This window comes from Diaphorina citri, unplaced genomic scaffold, assembly GCF_000475195.1.
Source record: "Diaphorina citri unplaced genomic scaffold, Diaci psyllid genome assembly version 1.1 scaffold2936, whole genome shotgun sequence".
Classification (NCBI taxonomy): domain Eukaryota; kingdom Metazoa; phylum Arthropoda; class Insecta; order Hemiptera; family Psyllidae; genus Diaphorina; species Diaphorina citri.
In genome coordinates this window covers 6,647-25,751 of record NW_007380349.1, presented here as the reverse complement: position 1 = coordinate 25,751, position 19,105 = coordinate 6,647, and the positions used below count along the sequence as shown (strand labels likewise).

Genomic DNA, 19,105 nt, shown 5'->3' with positions numbered 1-19,105 from the left:
TTTGCTATTAGTAAAATAAACAATTTAACCATTTAAAACCCAAAATTTTCAAATCTGTTGCATTTTATAGGGTAAAAATCTACTAGCAAAATAGTGAAGATTTTTCAAAATTATTCACCACACACAACACACATACCTTATCTTCCCATCTTTACGCTAATTAGCGACGTAAACAATTTTGTAATAGAGCCAGCAATGCCTTCATGTGTGCATATGGCCATAAACCATTCGAGTAATTTTTCACTTTTTGAAGAAGGAATAGAGGGAAAGTTAACTTGTACTTGGAAATAGTCATTCCAAACAAATTCGAGAGAAAACCCCGTTAGTATTACTTTAAATGAGGAAATGAGTGCAAGCAGAATGCACCTTCAAGTTTTAGACTTACAGCTATTTTGTGGTTAATTTCGGATGTTTGCTATTAGTAAAATAAACAATTTAAACATTTAAAACCCAAATTTTTAAATCTGTTGCATTTTACAGGGTAAAAATCTACTAGCAAATAGTGAAGATTTTTCAAAATTATTCACCACACACATACCTTATCTTCACATCTTTACGCTAATTAGCGACGTAAATAATTTTGTAATAGAGCCAGCAATGCCTTCATGTGTGCATATGGCCATAAACCATTCGAGTATTTTTTCACTTTTTGAAGAAGGAATAGAGGGAAAGTACCTCTACTTCATGGGCCTTCTACTCTCACAATCATCAATTTCAGCATATTTGATATATGTAACTAGGTCAAATTTCTCATGAGGAGGGGGAAAATACACTCAGAATATCCATGATAAAAGGAGGAGACATAATCAAATCAAATTTGTCCAACCTCAATAACACAGCACAAGAGCGCCACGAAAGCTGAAGATATTATATACAAGTGGGAAACTATAATCTGCATTCGCTTACTGGACGTATTAGAACTATTGAGAATATTGGCAAAGAGCCATCCAGATGTTGACTGCAAATGAACACGTACAAAATTATTTTTTAATAACTTCAGAGATCAGAAAATATGAAATAATATCAGGTACTAACAATACTGTTGAAGCTAATCAAAGTGTTAATGAACATAAATCAGGATTTGAAACCGATTAGACTTCTTAAGAAGAAAACAAAGACGTGGTTAAATGTATACTCTGATTGAAAATTAAAAATCTGAGGTGAAATAATATCAGGTACTAACAATACTGTTGAAGCTAATCAAAGTGTTAATGAACATAAATCAGGATTTGAAACCGATTAGACTTCTAAGAAGAAAACAAAGACGTGGTTAAATGTATACTCTGATTGGAAATTAAAAATCTGAGGAAACCTTGGGTGTAAGAACTACTAATTGATAAACTATGCTAATGCTAAAGGTAATATTATAGGAATGTGTGCATGAACCTGGATAAGTTTTTACTCTAGGTGCAAAGAGAAACTCTAATAGAAACTTACAAGAACCATTTAATAAGCTTTAAATGGATAAATTAGTAATTAATGTGCAGTCATTTACGTTTTTTGCATTATTAAGTATCCGAATAAAATGTTCGCATACATCCAATATAGCACACTTCAACACCGGTAGATATAATCTGATTGAATCAAAAATTACAACTCTACTCGTACTCTAACCTGAGATGCAATTCGATTGAGTGGTAGATTAAATTTAATGTACCTACCTACTATCAGATAACAAAATCCAAACTCTATAAAACCATTCCAAACAAACATCATGATGAGCAATTCATAAAAAAAGAGTAGTTGCTAAGTCTTAAACACATTGTAAATTGAGTGGATCAGAGTGTAATTAAGCAAATAAACATGTAAACTGGCAAAGACATGTAAAAAATTAAATTTAGCTCATAACAAACATGAAGCTGATACTGAGAGAAAGGGTGTTTCAATATCTGCTGTCACCAATTCTCATTTCTAGAAACTAGAAATACCCCCAGCCCTATGGGTTTTGCTGTTATAAATAGTACCAATGAATCCTTTATTACAGCCTCCACTAAAACAAAAAGTAATTTCAACTGCATGCTAACTAAATAACTTCCTCAGATCATTTTGAGATAGACCTATCATTTTCAATTGCTAGACCGATGGGGACTAAAGACTAATGCCGGTCACTTGACATCAACTCCTTTCTTGTGAGCTTTCATATCATTTTCAACTGCATAGAATAAAAATGATTTTCAATAATATCTCTTTTTATGTCCTGGGTTTGAATTGTTTCCATTTTTATGTTGTATCTTGTGTCTTTGATGTGTGCTTTGCTACTTTGTATTGACATGCCAACATCACTTCAACCTGATACCTACGTTTGTTTTTAGTGCCTACTGCTGTAGGTATGCTAGATGGTATACAGTTACTTGTTTTATTGATTTCAAAAGTGATGTACTCATACTAGGTATACATAGTTCATTGGGTGTGAAATGTATAGGTAATCTTATCGATCCAATGCGTAGAGTTATTTTGCGCTATAAAATGGTATCTTTGTTTCCATTTTTATGTTGTATCTTGTGTCTTTGATGTGTGCTTTGCTACTTTGTATTGACATGCCAACATCACTTCAACTTGATACGTTTGTTTTTAGTGCCTACTGCTGTAGGTATGCTAGATGGTAGGCAGTTACATGTTTTATTGATTTCAAAAGTGATGTACTCATACTAGGTATACATAGTTCATTGGATGTGAAATGTATAGGTAGTCTTATCGATCCAATATGTAGAGTTATTTTGCGCTATAAAATGGTATCTATTATTTTGTTTCTTTCAATCATACCATCGATTTCATTTAAATTTCCTCTTTGTTTATCTTATGTAATTGTTCTGGAATTATCAACATGAACTTTTTATCTAGAATCCTTATCAATTTGTGTCACGTAGATTTAAAATATACACACATAATTATATTTATGGTATAACTATAACTTTACTTAGTTTAACAATGTTTTCTTTGCAGCATTTTTTACACGGTATCTGTTTCATGTACCTACCAGAAATAACTACATCCACCTAAAATACCTGCATTGATACATAATATTTTATACTTGATACAAATTTTATTTCTTCTTAGAAAAGTACAAACATTGCTTTGAACACGCTTTTTGTTCATGTAACATGGAAATATTTTTCATTCCTAAAGTTCAAAGTTTTACACGCAATAAAATACGTTTCAAACACATAGGCTTAGTGGAACTTTCATGACTTACGGGTGATATCCCTGAATATAAGGCAACATAGGTATGAAGGGAAGTATATTTTCCAAACCTGAGGTTGTTTAAATTTCATTTAAATCATGTTTGTATTGTTGTCTCCAGTCTTATAATGTGACGAATAATTAGCTAAGTAAGTAGTTAACTTCTAATTTTAATCCAAATCTATTGATATTCACAAACCAGTAATATATTAGAAGTGTCGAATATATGAGTATGTAATTTATAACTATATGTATACCTAAACTAAGTAAGTAAGTAAGTAAGTTAATTGTGTTTGAAATTAAACTTAAAAGACCTGAATTGAATGAGTTATAGGAATTCCTACCTACAAGACCTACAAGTACCTACATTTTACTGAACGCAGCAGACAGCTTGGGGCTACTTAAAGTCATGAACAATAAAATTAATTTTAAATAAAACTTTTTTGTTATTTCTACAATATTTTCTCCCATTATTGATAACTGTGTGTTATTTTTATACACGGTAAAGTATAAATAAACAATACGTAAGATATCGTGCATGTTGTTTCTTACTTTTTTTTAACTTTTAGGTAGGTAAGTTGTATGTGTTCGAGTATATCATAAAACGTATCCACTTTAGCAACTTGTTACCCACTTTACCATGTTGTTTTATTGTACCTAGTTATATTTGATGATGTCCTTTTGTAGTGTTTTTTTATTGTTTGTTATAGGGTTGACGGTGAGTTTCGATTCCGAACAGAGTTGGTCTAATTGATCAAGCTACTGCAATAAATTGTTTCAAATGTGTCATAATGCCCTATGAAATTTAATTTTATGAACACTTAATCCATATTTGCAGTGGACATGTTAAGTGTGAGTGAAGTAATTAGATTTGGAATGTCTACTAAAATTCCCTTTGCCTTCTACAGTAGTACAATATGAAGAACTTTCACGTCAATTTTAGATCTGTCACTATTTCAGGATAACACCTTTAATTCTGGGTTTATGGAGCAGGTCATATCGAAAGTACAGTTTCGGAATTAGTTTCTTTATTGTTAACAGTAGTTCTGTAAGAATAATCCCTATGATTTTTGCCATGGTACTAACTAGTGTGACATTTTCTTCATGGGCACCTGGTACTGGCAACACATTATTATATTTAATGACACATATTTCTATATTTATCTTCAGAACACTTGGGCAGATTGTTTATTCCTATGTAAATCTAACTCCATGCTTAGCTCGTTCTTCTCTACTTGTTAGAACGTTTTCTTTTTTGTCTTAGCTTTTATCAAATTTTCATATCTCTTTGTTCTATGTGTTCCTTTTTACTAGCCTTTCTTTCTGCGAGTGTACGTACGATGCTAAAATACCATGTATGCTGGATCCTCAGGTCATATTGATGGTGAGAAATTGATGTAAGTAGATCTCCTAAGTGTAAGAGATTTTCTTGAGAATTTGCCAAAACTATACATTTAATGATTTTGATGACAAGTTTCCTGCTTTGCATGTCCATAGAGATCAAACACATGGTAAAACCGCTGGGTTTGTATTGTGGCTTATACAAAATTATGCTTCACACAAAAGACTCCTCTAGTTGTGTTGAACTAGATATCTAATCGTGTAGGACTATAGGTACTTTCATGGTTTGCAGAAAAACTTCTTCCTTGCTGCGAGGTTATTTTCGGCTTGACGGTTCAAAGCAATTATCTGGACGGAAGAATTAGGGAAGAATATAAAACGCGGTGTACCTATAAGCAAACACATTTGTAAAGAACATATTGAAGAGCCTCATGTCTCATTGAAAACTTGTAATCAAGAACGTAAGCAGATTAAACAGTTTTATGCAATAAGAGGAATACGCGGGTTCAATTCAAACGAATTACAAGCTCACAGCAGCTTTATTTTCTAAATAGCTTAATCAGATGAGATAAAACCGAATACAAACGAATTACAAGCTCACAGCAGCTTTATTTTCTAAATAGCTTAATCAGATGAGATAAAACCGAATAATTGCATTGTATTATTATTATTTACATTATGTAGATAAGTAGGTACAAGAGTTGATTCGTTTTTTTCCTATGTGGGTATGAATGTATGATTGTAGCTTTTTAGGAAATAGTGGTGCCGATTAATCGAGAAATTGGATTTTGGGAGAGTGATTTAACAATACTCGTACCTCGTACATTACTTTCTATTAGGAAATCTACTTACCTACATCCAATTATCTACTTTTATATTGGTATTCTTTTGGACAAATAATTTCTATACCTGTTACCTACTTCTCATTTCCTGATAACAAATCGAATATCATTCCCTCTATTTGAGTGTGAGTAAACCGAATAATTGCATTGTATTATTATTTACATTATGTAGATAAGTAGGTACAAGAGTTGATTCGTTTTTTTCCTATGTGGGTATGATTGTAGCTTTTTAGGAAATAGTGGTGCCGATGAATCGAGAAATTGGATTTTGGGAGAGTGATTTAACAATACTCATACCTCGTACATTACTTTCTATTAGGAAATCTACTTACCTACATCCAATTATCTACTTTTATAATTATTGGTATTCTTTTGGACAAATAATTTCTATACCTGTTACTTCTCATTTCCTGATAACAAATCGAATATCATTCCCTCTATTTGAGTGTGAGCCTCAAAGTCCATTCAAAACCATTATTGACTCTTTGCTATCGAAAAACTCCCGTTATCTTTGCCATCTATAGAGGAGTTCCCTCTGGTTCCTGCTTGGCAGACACCACTGCCCCCAATGTACATAAACATATCGATTTGCTTTCCAGTTGAGTGTAAAATAATGAACACGATGGAAATGTACATTTCTAGTAAACAGTAGTAACTACAGGGTGTACCCAATGTATCTGGATTATACTTGGAATTATTTATGTATTTGTCATGGAAAGTTATGGAAGGAACAAATTTTTTGTCCATCTGAGAAAATTTTACTGTAGGAAAAAATCGTAGGTATCCCTAATAAAATTGATGAAATTTATTGTATTGGAGGTGCATATAGATACAACAGATCTTTCGTAAAAATACCAACGATTTTGAACAGTGAACAAATCAGCAACGAGCAAATTAAGCAAACATCTGACAAGAGAGAAAAAATACTCCTAAATAACACAAGTCACACCCACTCACCACACCATACAATCATACAATAAACATCAATACAACATAAACAATAACAAAGCTAAACAATCTAAACAATCATAGCCGGTATTCTGACAAGATCATGCTGACGAATTGGTACAATATCTGACAAATAATATACCATATAACAAACAAGTTAATAAAACCAAAAGAGTCGTGATCAGAACCAACTACTACCAATATGAAATCTGGAACAAGAAGTATTTTTATTGAAAATATTACCACCTGAGTATATCATTTAGACAAGTTCAGTGTTGTGGTCTATTTTCATTATTCCTAGAGTAGAGCGTAAAACTAAAGAACTCAACACACTACAAAATATAGGAAACATGCATTTAGACAAGTTCAGTGTTGTGGTCTATTTTCATTATTGCTAAACATTAATAAAATAAAAAACCTAACACATAACATTTAGACAAGTTCAGTGTTGTGGTCTATTTTCATTATTGCTAAACATTAATAAAATAAAAAACCTAACACATAACCTAGAGTAGAGAGTAAAATTAAAGAACTCAACACACTACAAAATATAGGAAACATCATATTTGCACGTTCTCATACTTAAACTTTACCTATACATTGATCTATGTACGTATCATGTTTATTTTTGAATGCCCTTTGTATTAGGAAACATCTAGACTTCAAAGGCGATATGTTTTGTGAGACAGCCAAAGATGACCTAATTATATTCAAAACCTTCCGTACACCATATGATTACTTACTAATAAATTGAGCTCCAAAATTACAGGCTGTCATTGCTTAAAACAAATAAATATTTTCACCATGCATTAACACCACTCAAGTCTGTCTCACCTACGTACACATTAAAAAATACGTAACTGTATTACTTATGCATGATGAGAGTGTTGTTTTAGAACCCAATCAATATTCAGAAAGGAAGAGAGGAAAAGAAACTACCCACCTTCTTTCCTTTTTAACATATTTTGAGCTACTTTGTTGAAGTACAATTTTTCTCAAGTGTTAACATGAATTCTGTTTGTTATGTGAACAAAGTTGATACAAAGAATTTACGAAATTCAGAAAGGCGAAAATATTGTAATATTCAGAAAGGAAGAGAGGAAAAGAAACTACCCACCTTCTTTCCTTTTTAACATATTTTGAGCTACTTTGTTGAAGTACAATTTTTTCTCAAGTGTTAACATGAATCCTGTATGTTATGTGAAAAAAGTTGATACAATGAATTTACGAAATTCAGAAAGGCGAAAATATTGTAGCAAAACTAAAAATTTAGATTTGAACATATTGATAATTGTGAAATGCTGAAAAAGCTACAAATTTAATATACTTCAATACCTACCTATAAGTGACAATGTTGGTTATCAGACGAAAAAAAAAAAAGAACAACAAGAAAAACTTAGCAATAATAAACCTCTACAATTGTGAAATGCTGAAAAAGCTACAAATTTAATATACTTCAATACCTACCTATAAGTGACAATGTTGGTTATCAGACGAAAAAAAAAAGAACAACAAGAAAAACTTAGCAATAATAAACCTCTACAAAGGGAACCCAACTAAAATCTTACAATAGAATACTTTGGAAAACACTTACCAGTCTTCGTTTAGGTTTGATGAGCGGCCGGTTTTGGCCATTCATTTTATAATATAAACCACAGGCGTTACAGAGGTAATGGCCGGTGCCGTCTCGCCTCCACAGGGGCGTTGAGGTAGCTCCGCAATTCACACACTCCCGTCCTTCTGCAAAATAAAGTCAAAAGAGAGAAACATTAGTAGACAGCCAATTTCAGGCGAAGAAACTCATTATTGAAAGTTTAAACTGATTTCATTGGATTGGTACTGATAGTGATAGAGGAATTCCTCTATCATTATATAGCGGGAAATTTCGTGGCAGTTCGGCCCTAGGTAACTCTCACAAATAAATTATGTCTATTGGTCCATCTCAAATTGAAGAGATCAAAAGAGAGAAACATTAGTAGACAGCCAATTTCAGGCGAAGAAACTCATTATTGAAAGTTTAAACTGATTTCATTGGATTGGTACTAATAGTGATAGAGGAATTTCTCTTATCATTGTATAGCGGGAAATTTCGTGGCAGTTCGGCCCTAGGTAACTCTCACAAATAAGATTATGTCCATTGGTTTCCCGAGCTTTCTAATATCTATTGTTCGGAGACTTTGGAGAGTGGTTTCATTTAATAGTCACATTTCTCTAAATTTTCCAAAAATCCAAATATATGTTGAAAAAGTACCAAGTTGTAATCCAAATATTCACTACTTTCACATTTCATCGAAGTATCCAACAAGAACCGCACCAGGAAAAAGTATGTAAGGTACCTATATGAAATTTTAAATTACTTTTACATGCGGAGAGTGTGTATTTGGTTGTAATTTTGGAAATCAGTGACTGATTTGTCTTGGATTGTTTAGCCATATTCGTGAGTGTTCATTTCGAGGCTTATAACTCTCCACCAATAGGAAATCTCAAATTCTATTGTATTGTGGAACACAAAGAACAGCAATTACTAATTAGGATTAGGATGAAGGAATTAGCATGTCCACTCAAGGATGACTGTTTTGTTTGGGTGCTGGGAACTGGTTTACTGCTCCTATACCTTCCATCTTCTACTCTGGATTATTTAATATCCGTTTATTTTGTAGTTTCGATGTTCTCTAGCTCGAAAAGAACTTTGGAATCCTAACCCTTTGCTTTGTGCGTTAAATTGCAAACTAGATTATGCTCGTAAAAGCATCAGATACGCGGTATAGTCTCGTAATTAAATCACTTAACAGTCCAGTACTACTTGTTTTTATTCAAGTTTACCTCTTTCAATGTACTTGTCTTGTGCTCATCAAAGTCTAGCTTTTAAGTTGGTTTTCCTCATCAGCTTATCAAGTGATATTACATACATCTTGTTCCCCTGCTCCATTTTCTTTCCTTATCGATACGGTACCAAGTGTTGTGGATAAACATTCCCAGTGCATGAACACATGGTTCCTCTTCTAGATCACCAGTTGGATATTTGGGTCTGACTCTAAACTTGTTCATTATTGTCTATTCATTAGCATTATCCAAAAGTTTAAACCCGCTATTAATTTTATATCAGACTTGTGAAATGAACTTATAGAGCACCAACAAGTTTCTGTTTGTTTCGTTGTATTAATGCTTGTTCACATGATAGAATACATTGATTGGAGAATCAGAAAAACAAACGTATCAAGTTGAAGTGATGTTGGCATGTCAATACAAAGTAGCAAAGCACACATCAAAGACACAAGATACAACATAAAAATGGAAATAATTCAAACCCAGGACATAAAAAGACATATTATTGAAAATCATTTTTATTCTATGCAGTTGAAAATGATATGAAAGCTCACAAGAAAGGAGTTGATGTCAAGTGACCGGCATTAGTCTTTAGTCCCCATCGGTCTAGCAATTGAAAATGATAGGTCTATCTCAAAATGATCTGAGGAAGTTATTTAGTTAGCATGCAGTTGAAATTACTTTTTGTTTTAGTGGAGGCTGTAATAAAGGATTCATTGGTACTCATACAAAAGAATAAAAAATTGATAAAGAAATAAACAAATTCACAAAGGAAAAGAAAGTGGGAACATCTTGAATTCAGGAAAAGACATAACTTGATGAAAATTGGTCTTGAAAGTAATGAAGAAATGTATGATAAGAAAAAGAAAACATTGGAGGCATGCTCATAGAAGTATCTACCAGAAGATTGGAGAGGATAGAAGAGTTTAACCAGGAGAGACAGCTATAAAATATTGTATCATAAAGCAGTTGAAATACTAATCACTTTAACAAACAACTTGGACATTATAGAGTTCTTAACCATGGAGCCATTTCCATCTTGGCGTTATTATTGTCTTTATATTTATTTATTCCACCTTTATTAAACATTCAACTTTTTCTTGTATATTTTGTTCCCTTTCTTTTTAAATATTTTTGTTTTTTTATAAAAATTCTCACGCTTTATTGTTTTCATTGGTTTCTTGTGTCCCACATAGATAGGTCTACTGAATTATCATTATGGTAGTTATAGTTTGTTCTTCACGGGGGGGCGGCCAAAGTTTCAGCTACCAGTGGGACCAACACTTTCATAGCTATCTCATATTGATTAGGTACCTAGTCATTATTTGATTTATGTATTTTGCGAATCACATCCTCCCTTTCGGTTTGCAAGGAGTATTGATGTCTTCCAAAGTCTCATAATTTTGTTGTTGTTCGACATAGGTACATAATTATTTCACCACTGAATTTCGTTCTTGAGGTTTTGGAAAATCAAGTTCATTGAACTCCTTTTTGCTCAATTGTCTTTTAGTGCATCATGGATGTGATCTATTTTCTTATTCCATTTCTGATTTTCCTATTTCCCATAGAAACTACGGCATATATATCCACTTGAGATGTTTGCATTGTCTTGAGCCACCTAAAACAACCATAGAATACCTAGAGATTCTTCTGAATTAGATAGTACAAGTACATACTGCCAAGTTATACATTCCTATGTACCTATAGCTGCATTCTATATGAATATGATTCATATTTGCACGTTCTCATACTTAAACTTTACCTATACATTGATCTATGTACGTATCATGTTTATTTTTGAATGCCCTTTGTATTCCATGACTAGGAATTCTTGTTTGATTTGACTGATGAATTGGGCATCAGGAGAAATGTTCCTTACAGGCCGGGGTTCTGGTGTATTAGTATTGATGGACTGTTTAGGGGCGATAATGATTGACCATGTTGTAGATTTTGTAGGGTGTCAACACTTCGGTCAGTGGTCATTATAGGATACTCGTAACCTTCTTAAACCAATGTTTTAAAGTGGTGTAATATTGAACTGTTGAGCTAAAGCTAAACGGTCTACATATCCTCCTTCGTCAGTCTAAATAAAGCATTATACCTACCAAGTTTTGAACACAGAAAAAAATCTTTTGACATTTGTCATGAGACTTATATCTCAAGATGATTTCTTCGATAATCACTGATTCAAAATACTCGTACTTGAAATGAATGAGGACACAATGTGTATTTTTTGCCCACCTCTCTAAATTTGGTTGAAATTTAGTTTATTTTATTTCTGTTTAAATTGTTTCTCTTTGAGAAAATCATGTCTCATCAATAAATTACTCACTTAATTATAATAAAAGACTATTAAATACTCTAAAATTAATGAAAGGGTTCCTATTCTCATTTAAAAGCAGTTAACATGAAGAAGTAAAATAGTGTTAGTCTGTATTATGTAGGAACCTGTGTGTTGAGCTACATACAGGGTGTTACAGTCAGGAATAATCTGATTTCTGATCAGATTAAACTACCTTGTTGAACCATTTAATCATTGATTTAATGTAACGTACGAGTAGTATCTTCAGGACCAAAACGAAAAATAACGCCCATCAACTTAATTGAGCAGTAGAAAAAATGTGAGAAAATAATGTTCTTCTCCTTCTTATTGACTTGTGAACGGTAAAGGAGGATAATATTACCTATTTAGGTGATAATAATATATTAAAGAAATGTTTAGTCTATATAATGTTGTCATTTAAAAGCAGTTAACATGAAGAAGTAAAATAGTGTTAGTCTGTATTATGTAGGAACCTGTGTGTTGAGCTACATACAGGGTGTTGCAGTCAGGAATAATCTGATTTCTGATCAGATTAAACTACCTTGATGAACCATTTAATCATTGATTTAATGTAACTTACGAGTAGTATCTGCAGGACCAAAATGAAAAATAACGCCCATCAACTTACACATATACCCATGGTCAAGAGTTAATCTTAAAATGTAATCAGTTGGTTTAATTACTTCATGTATTGATCTATAAATTAAAACTGAAATCAATATAATCTTATCGATACGGTACCAAGTGTTGTGGATAAACATTCCCAGTGCATGAACACATGGTTCCTCTTCTAGATCACCAGTTGGATATTTGGTATCTGGTTACATCAATTAGGCTGGTTATCGTCGTTATATTCCTCTGTTTTACATATTTTTTAAGCTTTAAATGGATAAATTAGTAATTAATGTGCAGTCATTTACGTTTTTTGCATTATTAAGTATCCGAATAAAATGTTCGCATACATACATCCAATATAGCACACATCAACACCGGTAGATATAATCTGATTGAATCAAAAATTACAACTCTACTCGTACTCTAACCTGAGATGCAATTCGATTGAGTGGTAGATTAAATTTAATGTACCTACCTACTATCAGATAACAAAATGCAAACTCTATAAAACCATTCCAAACAAACATCATGATGAGCAATTCATATTCTGGTTTCTTTAATTTTCTCTGATAGTATTGGGGACTTCTCATCCGTTACAATGTGTCTATGTTTATACTTTCGTTCAGATACCTTCCAAACAATTTGTTTTATTTTCTCCGAGTTAAATAATGAAATTTGCTCATAAAATGTAATTCCATAGCTGACCATAAACTACTTGATCATTTTTTTTAAGAAGGGACAGAGATGCCCCATCAGGGTACGCCTTGTGTTTGGAAAGCCGTCCAAATAGTCCAGCATATTTGAAAACCAAGTTCTCTGATTTCTTTCTCTGCTCATATCCGCGACCAATTTGTTTTTAACCAAACAAAGAGGTAGATATCAAAAATAGTGTTCCCAATTCGACACTTAAAAAATGTCTTATCTAATTAGAAAATTTTGGTCTCACAATTTAGTGTGATTCTATATCACTTGATGGTGTTTCAAGTTAGGAACCATCAGGGTGTCTCATAACTCTTTTATCGTTTGTCACAATAATTCATCCCACACTTACCCTTTATTGGTTTGAAAGAATCACTCAAAGAAGTGTGATTATTATTGATGATTGTCTGACTGATATTTGAATTCAAACAAGTCTGTTAGAAAAAGAATATCAAGAGATTCGCATGCAATACTGATACGTACATATTGATTATCTTCGATTCCATTACTAAAGAACTTGAAACACATTCCATTAGAAGTAAAGTTGTGTCATTTAACACAAACAATCATGTGTGACGAGCAATGTCTGATGTTGAGGTGATCCGGTATACATTTCGCATCCAAAGCACACCAACTTCAAAATCTAAAGCACAAATGATACGAGAAAGAAGAAAAAAAGGAATCCAAACAAGACAAGAGTATAAAAATGATGACAAGACAATACGTTATAAATCAAACAATTGAATCCTAGCAGCGCCAGGCCAGGCCGAATAAATTTACAATCATTGAATGGATTTGGTTTGGAGGTCCATGGTTGTCACTTGGACAGGTTTGTGTCACATTTTATTCCTGATGATCGCTCCGTACATCTTGTTAGCGTCACTCAACGCAACGCAACAATAAATATACGCCGAGTAGCTACACTCCTCACTCCTTGTGCTTCTTCATCTACCATGTTCTTATCTATTGTGTTGAGACTTGAGGTGAGCTTGCAGGACACTTCTCGGCTGAGGACTCCAGTGCTGTATGTTCATTATTTGAATCAAAGATAAAGCATAGCATACCTCAATGTCCAACAAGACATCACAGAGAACCAGAACACACCCCCAAACGTTCAACATGATAAAGGATTTCATCAGAGGGTATAAAATGTTCTCAAATACCTTATCTTGGTCGCTAAGTGTAGATTAATTAACACGTTGAGTGTATCATTATTTTTAATCACGTCTTTAAAGTTGGTAATAATTTGAAACGTAGACTTCTTTAATTGAGTGGGTGGCTCTGGTTTTGATTTGATTCACACTGCTCCCATTTCCTGATTCACAAATTAGAACTAATGAAGTGAAAATTTAAAGTGGTATTCATAAAATCAGCTCAAAACTTTGTTTAAAATACATACCTCCGTGGATGCGTTATGTCAAAGAAATCTTTTTAATGAGTGACAAGAAGATCTCATTCACCAAACTGCTTGTTAGGAAGGTAGAAATAGTATTATGATCTAAGTAAATAACATAGTATCTGATAATGGTACACTACTAACATAATTATGAACATCAACTTACCACATAATAACACTACCTACCTAAGTTTATAAAACCGTTTTTATTATCTAAAATCCATAAACACACAAACGAAAAAACCGAGGAAACAAAAAGACAACTGGACAATAAAATAGTCGTCACATTCCCATCGTAAAAATGTCTACATTATTGCTAACTTGGTTTCTTAGAACCACGTGGGAGACAAAGCTGCTCAGAATGTTAAAACCAAACTAGTGCGAGTCGCGAGTGTTTTACACTTTGAAAAAAAAAAAAAAAGTAACACCAAACATTAATTGACATTCAATTTCCAGATGTTTTTGTCTTTTCTCGAAACCAGTTGATAAAATACAGCGGTGATTTTAGCATCTCCACTAGTACTCGTAAGTTAGGCATCTCCACGAAAATTGGTGGATGTGCTAAAATCTCCAATACCTCTCTTATCAGTTTGTAGAACTTGCACAGTTCTAGTGTTCAACTGTGACTCCAAGTTTCATACATTATTCAGTGTAGATACTGCCATATTAAGTGCATGTAATTGATATAATTTTATTAGAAATTAAATGTTTATCACATGTAAATTCTTCGTATACTGCTGAGGGAGACGAACATTTTAAACTGATGTAACATTCTACAAACTGCAGAACGGGTTTAAGTTATAAAGTCTGTGGTACCACAAGTTGAGATTTACGTTTTTATTGAAGAAATATTGTCCACAATTGAACAACACTCACATGCTATAAATAAATGAATCAGAGTCACATTAACCAATGGAGCGGATGCAAAAGAAGCTTGTTTTCTACATGCGCTCTTGACATTTTCGTCTTCTCCCACAATTGAACAACACTCACATGCTATAAATAAATGAATCAGAGTCACATTAACCAATGGAGCGGATGCAAAAGAAGCTTGTTTTCTGCATGCGCTCTTGACATTTTCGTCTTCTTTTGAAAAAGTCTGTGCTTTAAACTAGAAAAATCCCTTAGAAGATTCCTTATTGGTTACCACTATGGTGTTCAGACTGAGATTTTTTCAAAGTTGCTCATGTTTGACAAAAAATACTGTATCTTAAATTCCAATTCTTGTTGAGCAACGATTTGTACTTCAAATGTTACGTTTACTCTTGCCATTTCATTCCACTTTGATTTTCTTCCTATCCCCTTGTTGCATCCCTAGAACCCTCTCTTTTGTGATAAATTGTTAACTGGATTAATAAAATGAATTTCGCCTTTTACCTCTATTGTTGCAGTCATTACAATCCGCAGCGAGGCGGGCTGGAACTAGTTGTGCAAATTGTAAAACCACCACCACGACGCTTTGGAGGCGAAACCAGAACGGAGAGCCTGTGTGTAATGCGTGCGGCCTATACTATAAACTACACAATGTAAGTACCTTCTGAACCATCTAATTTCATAGTAAGATTTGTAGTTCTTGCTTGCTTATCCTATCAGGACACTTTAAAGACGGAAATATGCGGTTTAAAAAGGACTATATTAGGACGTTATATGAATTTGGTATGAATAATTAAGAAAAGTTGACTCCTTTGCGCATGACTTAAGACTCCTTTAAATGTAAGTACCTTCTGAACCATCTAATTTCATAGTAAGATTTGTAGTTCTTGCTTGCTTATCCTATCAGGACACTTTAAAGACGGAAGTATGCGGTTTAAAAAGGACTATATTAGGACGTCATATGAATTTGGTATGATTAATTAAGAAAAGTTGACTCCTTTGCGCATGACTTAAGACTCCTTTTAGTTTAGTAAGTCTAAATACTGTTTCTTTTAGTTTAAGTAGTCAGTAGTCTATCATTGAAGTACTTAGCTGGAGAGCTGTTCATTCCTCTCTAATACAACTTGAAGAATAGTGAGTACAATAAATTTATAAAGCGTCGACACAGAAATACAAAACTACCCCAATAATTTACCAAGCTGCAGGTCCCCGTATAGGATAAAATGTAGTTCTGAGTGTGAGCAGTGGAAAAAAATGTGAGAAAATAATGTTCTTCTCCTTCTTATTGACTTGTGAACGGTAAAGGAGGATAATATTACCTATTTAGGTGATAATAATATATTAAAGAAATGTTTAGTCTATATAATGTTGTCATTTAAAAGCAGTTAACATGAAGAAGTAAAATAGTGTTAGTCTGTATTATGTAGGAACCTGTGTGTTGAGCTACATACAGGGTGTTGCAGTCAGGAATAATCTGATTTCTGATCAGATTAAACTACCTTGATGAACCATTTAATCATTGATTTAATGTAACTTACGAGTAGTATCTGCAGGACCAAAATGAAAAATAACGCCCATCAACTTACATAGTAGAACAAAGAAATAGGAAATGAGTTTCATTAAAAGTCTCTTAAAGATTCTAAATTTAACAATTAAATCAAATAACCTAAGAATTCAAAACTTATTGAATAAAAGGAAAAAGTGATACAAATTTGAAAAAATATGTCAACAAAACCCTGAGTTTGTTCGATGGAAGTACAAAGTTCAATCAATTGGAAGACCCAATATAAAAGTTCTGTTCTGAATACAACATCAACACTACAGCATGTACCTTATCAATATGTTTTACACCTTTTTGTTCTAACATGTGTATATGTTATGTTGTACGTTTGTAGCATGTTATAGGTATAAATTCAATAATGTTGAAATAAGATATTGATACGTACAGGGTGTACAGATACTTTTGCGAAAATCTTCTTCTTTAGGCACGGAAGTTATCACCTTCTTTTCTTGTGATATTGAAGAGTGCTTAACCAATTCAAGACTACGGAGCTTCATATGTTATTAGTTGTTAGATTTATTAGGTTCTACTTCATGGGCCTTCTACTCTCACAATCATCAATTTCAGCATATTTGATATATGTAACTAGGTCAAATTTCTCATGAGGAGGGGGAAAATACACTCAGAATATCCATGATAAAAGGAGGAGACATAATCAAATCAAATTTGTCCAACCTCAATAACACAGCACAAGAGCGCCACGAAAGCTGAAGATATTATATACAAGTGGGAAACTATAATCTGCATTCGCTTACTGGACGTATTAGAACTATTGAGAATATTGGCAAAGAGCCATCCAGATGTTGACTGCAAATGAACACGTACAAAATTATTTTTTAATAACTTCAGAGATCAGAAAATATGAAATAATATCAGGTACTAACAATACTGTTGAAGCTAATCAAAGTGTTAATGAACATAAATCAGGATTTGAAACCGATTAGACTTCTAAGAAGAAAACAAAGACGTGGTTAAATGTATACTCTGATTGGAAATTAAAAATCTGAGGAAACCTTGGGTGTAAGAACTACTAATTGATAAACTATGCTAATGCTAAAGGTAATATTATAGGAATGTGTGCATGAACCTGGATAAGTTTTTACTCTAGGTGCAAAGAGAAACTCTAATAGAAACTTACAAGAACCATTTAATAAGCTTTAAATGGATAAATTAGTAATTAATGTGCAGTCATTTACGTTTTTTGCATTATTAAGTATCCGAATAAAATGTTCGCATACATCCAATATAGCACACTTCAACACCGGTAGATATAATCTGATTGAATCAAAAATGGGGAGGTTCGATTGATCCAACCCGACCTCTACTCTTCACTAAACTACCTATATACATAAAGATATAACTGTGAAGGACTTCGTTAGCCATAAAGTATTGACACTATCTTATTTTAGCGGTCGATTGATGAGAGTGATTTACTTGTTATCAGAAGACTTATGGATGGATGGTTGACATCTAGATCTAATTGCTTTAATCTCCGAACCATCTGTACCGAAAAGACGTTTGTTTTGGTTACAAAAGAGAGTTATTTTAAACCAACACGATCCTCAGCCCGGGTAAACTTATTTTATTTTTACCGAGGAATGAAATGAATCGTTCCCATTAAAACTGGTATAAAGCGATAGAAGCGTCTTACAGCGATACCAACCGAACTCAAAAATAACAAAATAGGTAGTGACATGTAACGCGGTGAGGATTAAAAATGTCAACAATTACTATTACTTCTTCCTACTTTAGATCTGTAATTGAATGGGTATTACAAATGGTGAGTTGTAATAAGAAATGATTTTTTTGATAGTGAATAAAATGCCTCCTAGCATTTAATTCTTCTACTTTAGAATCTTAATAATTATGGATTCATTGAGTTAAGATTGATGTTCTCATTCTGTTTTGGGTAAATGATACTAAGCCTCTTAGCGTATGTTATTAAATTATTAGTTAGGGGTGTCAAAGTATCGATAAAAAAATTCGCTCATACTACTAACCCAGAAGTATAAAGATTAAAAGATAATGCTTAGACGGGACTAGTTAAACGGAATTTAAATTATGTTATGAACGGGGTAATTCGGATATAAATAATGGAGATCCCTACCGCTATCCGTTATCCTAGTGTAATGTCTCGCCAGTACCTATCTTTTATTACACACTGTCCGGCATAGTCTTAAGATAGAACGTCATTAAGTTGAAGGCAAAGCATAGGCGAAGTTAATACTAGATTAGATGTAAATGCTACAGGAACGGTCAAAATTGTACAAATTAAAACGCCTCAAGAATGGTGAGGCTAGGTGAGTTAAAATTGTTACCACAAATTCTGAATCGTTGATGAGAAAAAATACTTACTACGAGTAGTACTACAAACCAAACTTACACAAATATCCTCAAAACGTAAAACAATAAGACTATAATCCATCCATGTGTAAATTTAAATTAAGATGGTGAAGGTTAGCTTACACGTAGAGTCCAATCCTCATGCTCCATCTCAACAT

General features: G+C 33.0%; 1 protein-coding gene across 1 annotated transcript in view; it reads left to right on the top strand.

The window, feature by feature from the left end:
- Window positions 1–15,561: 15,561 nt before the first annotated feature.
- Window positions 15,562–19,105, top strand: part of LOC103519782 (GATA-binding factor C-like) — a gene marked incomplete at its 5' end in the record, with an annotated part of 10,082 nt that continues 6,538 nt past the window's right edge. The window contains one exon of the mRNA XM_008484866.1: window positions 15,562–15,696. Within this exon, the coding sequence (XP_008483088.1) occupies window positions 15,562–15,696 (135 nt within the window). The remainder of the gene's footprint in view (window positions 15,697–19,105) is intronic.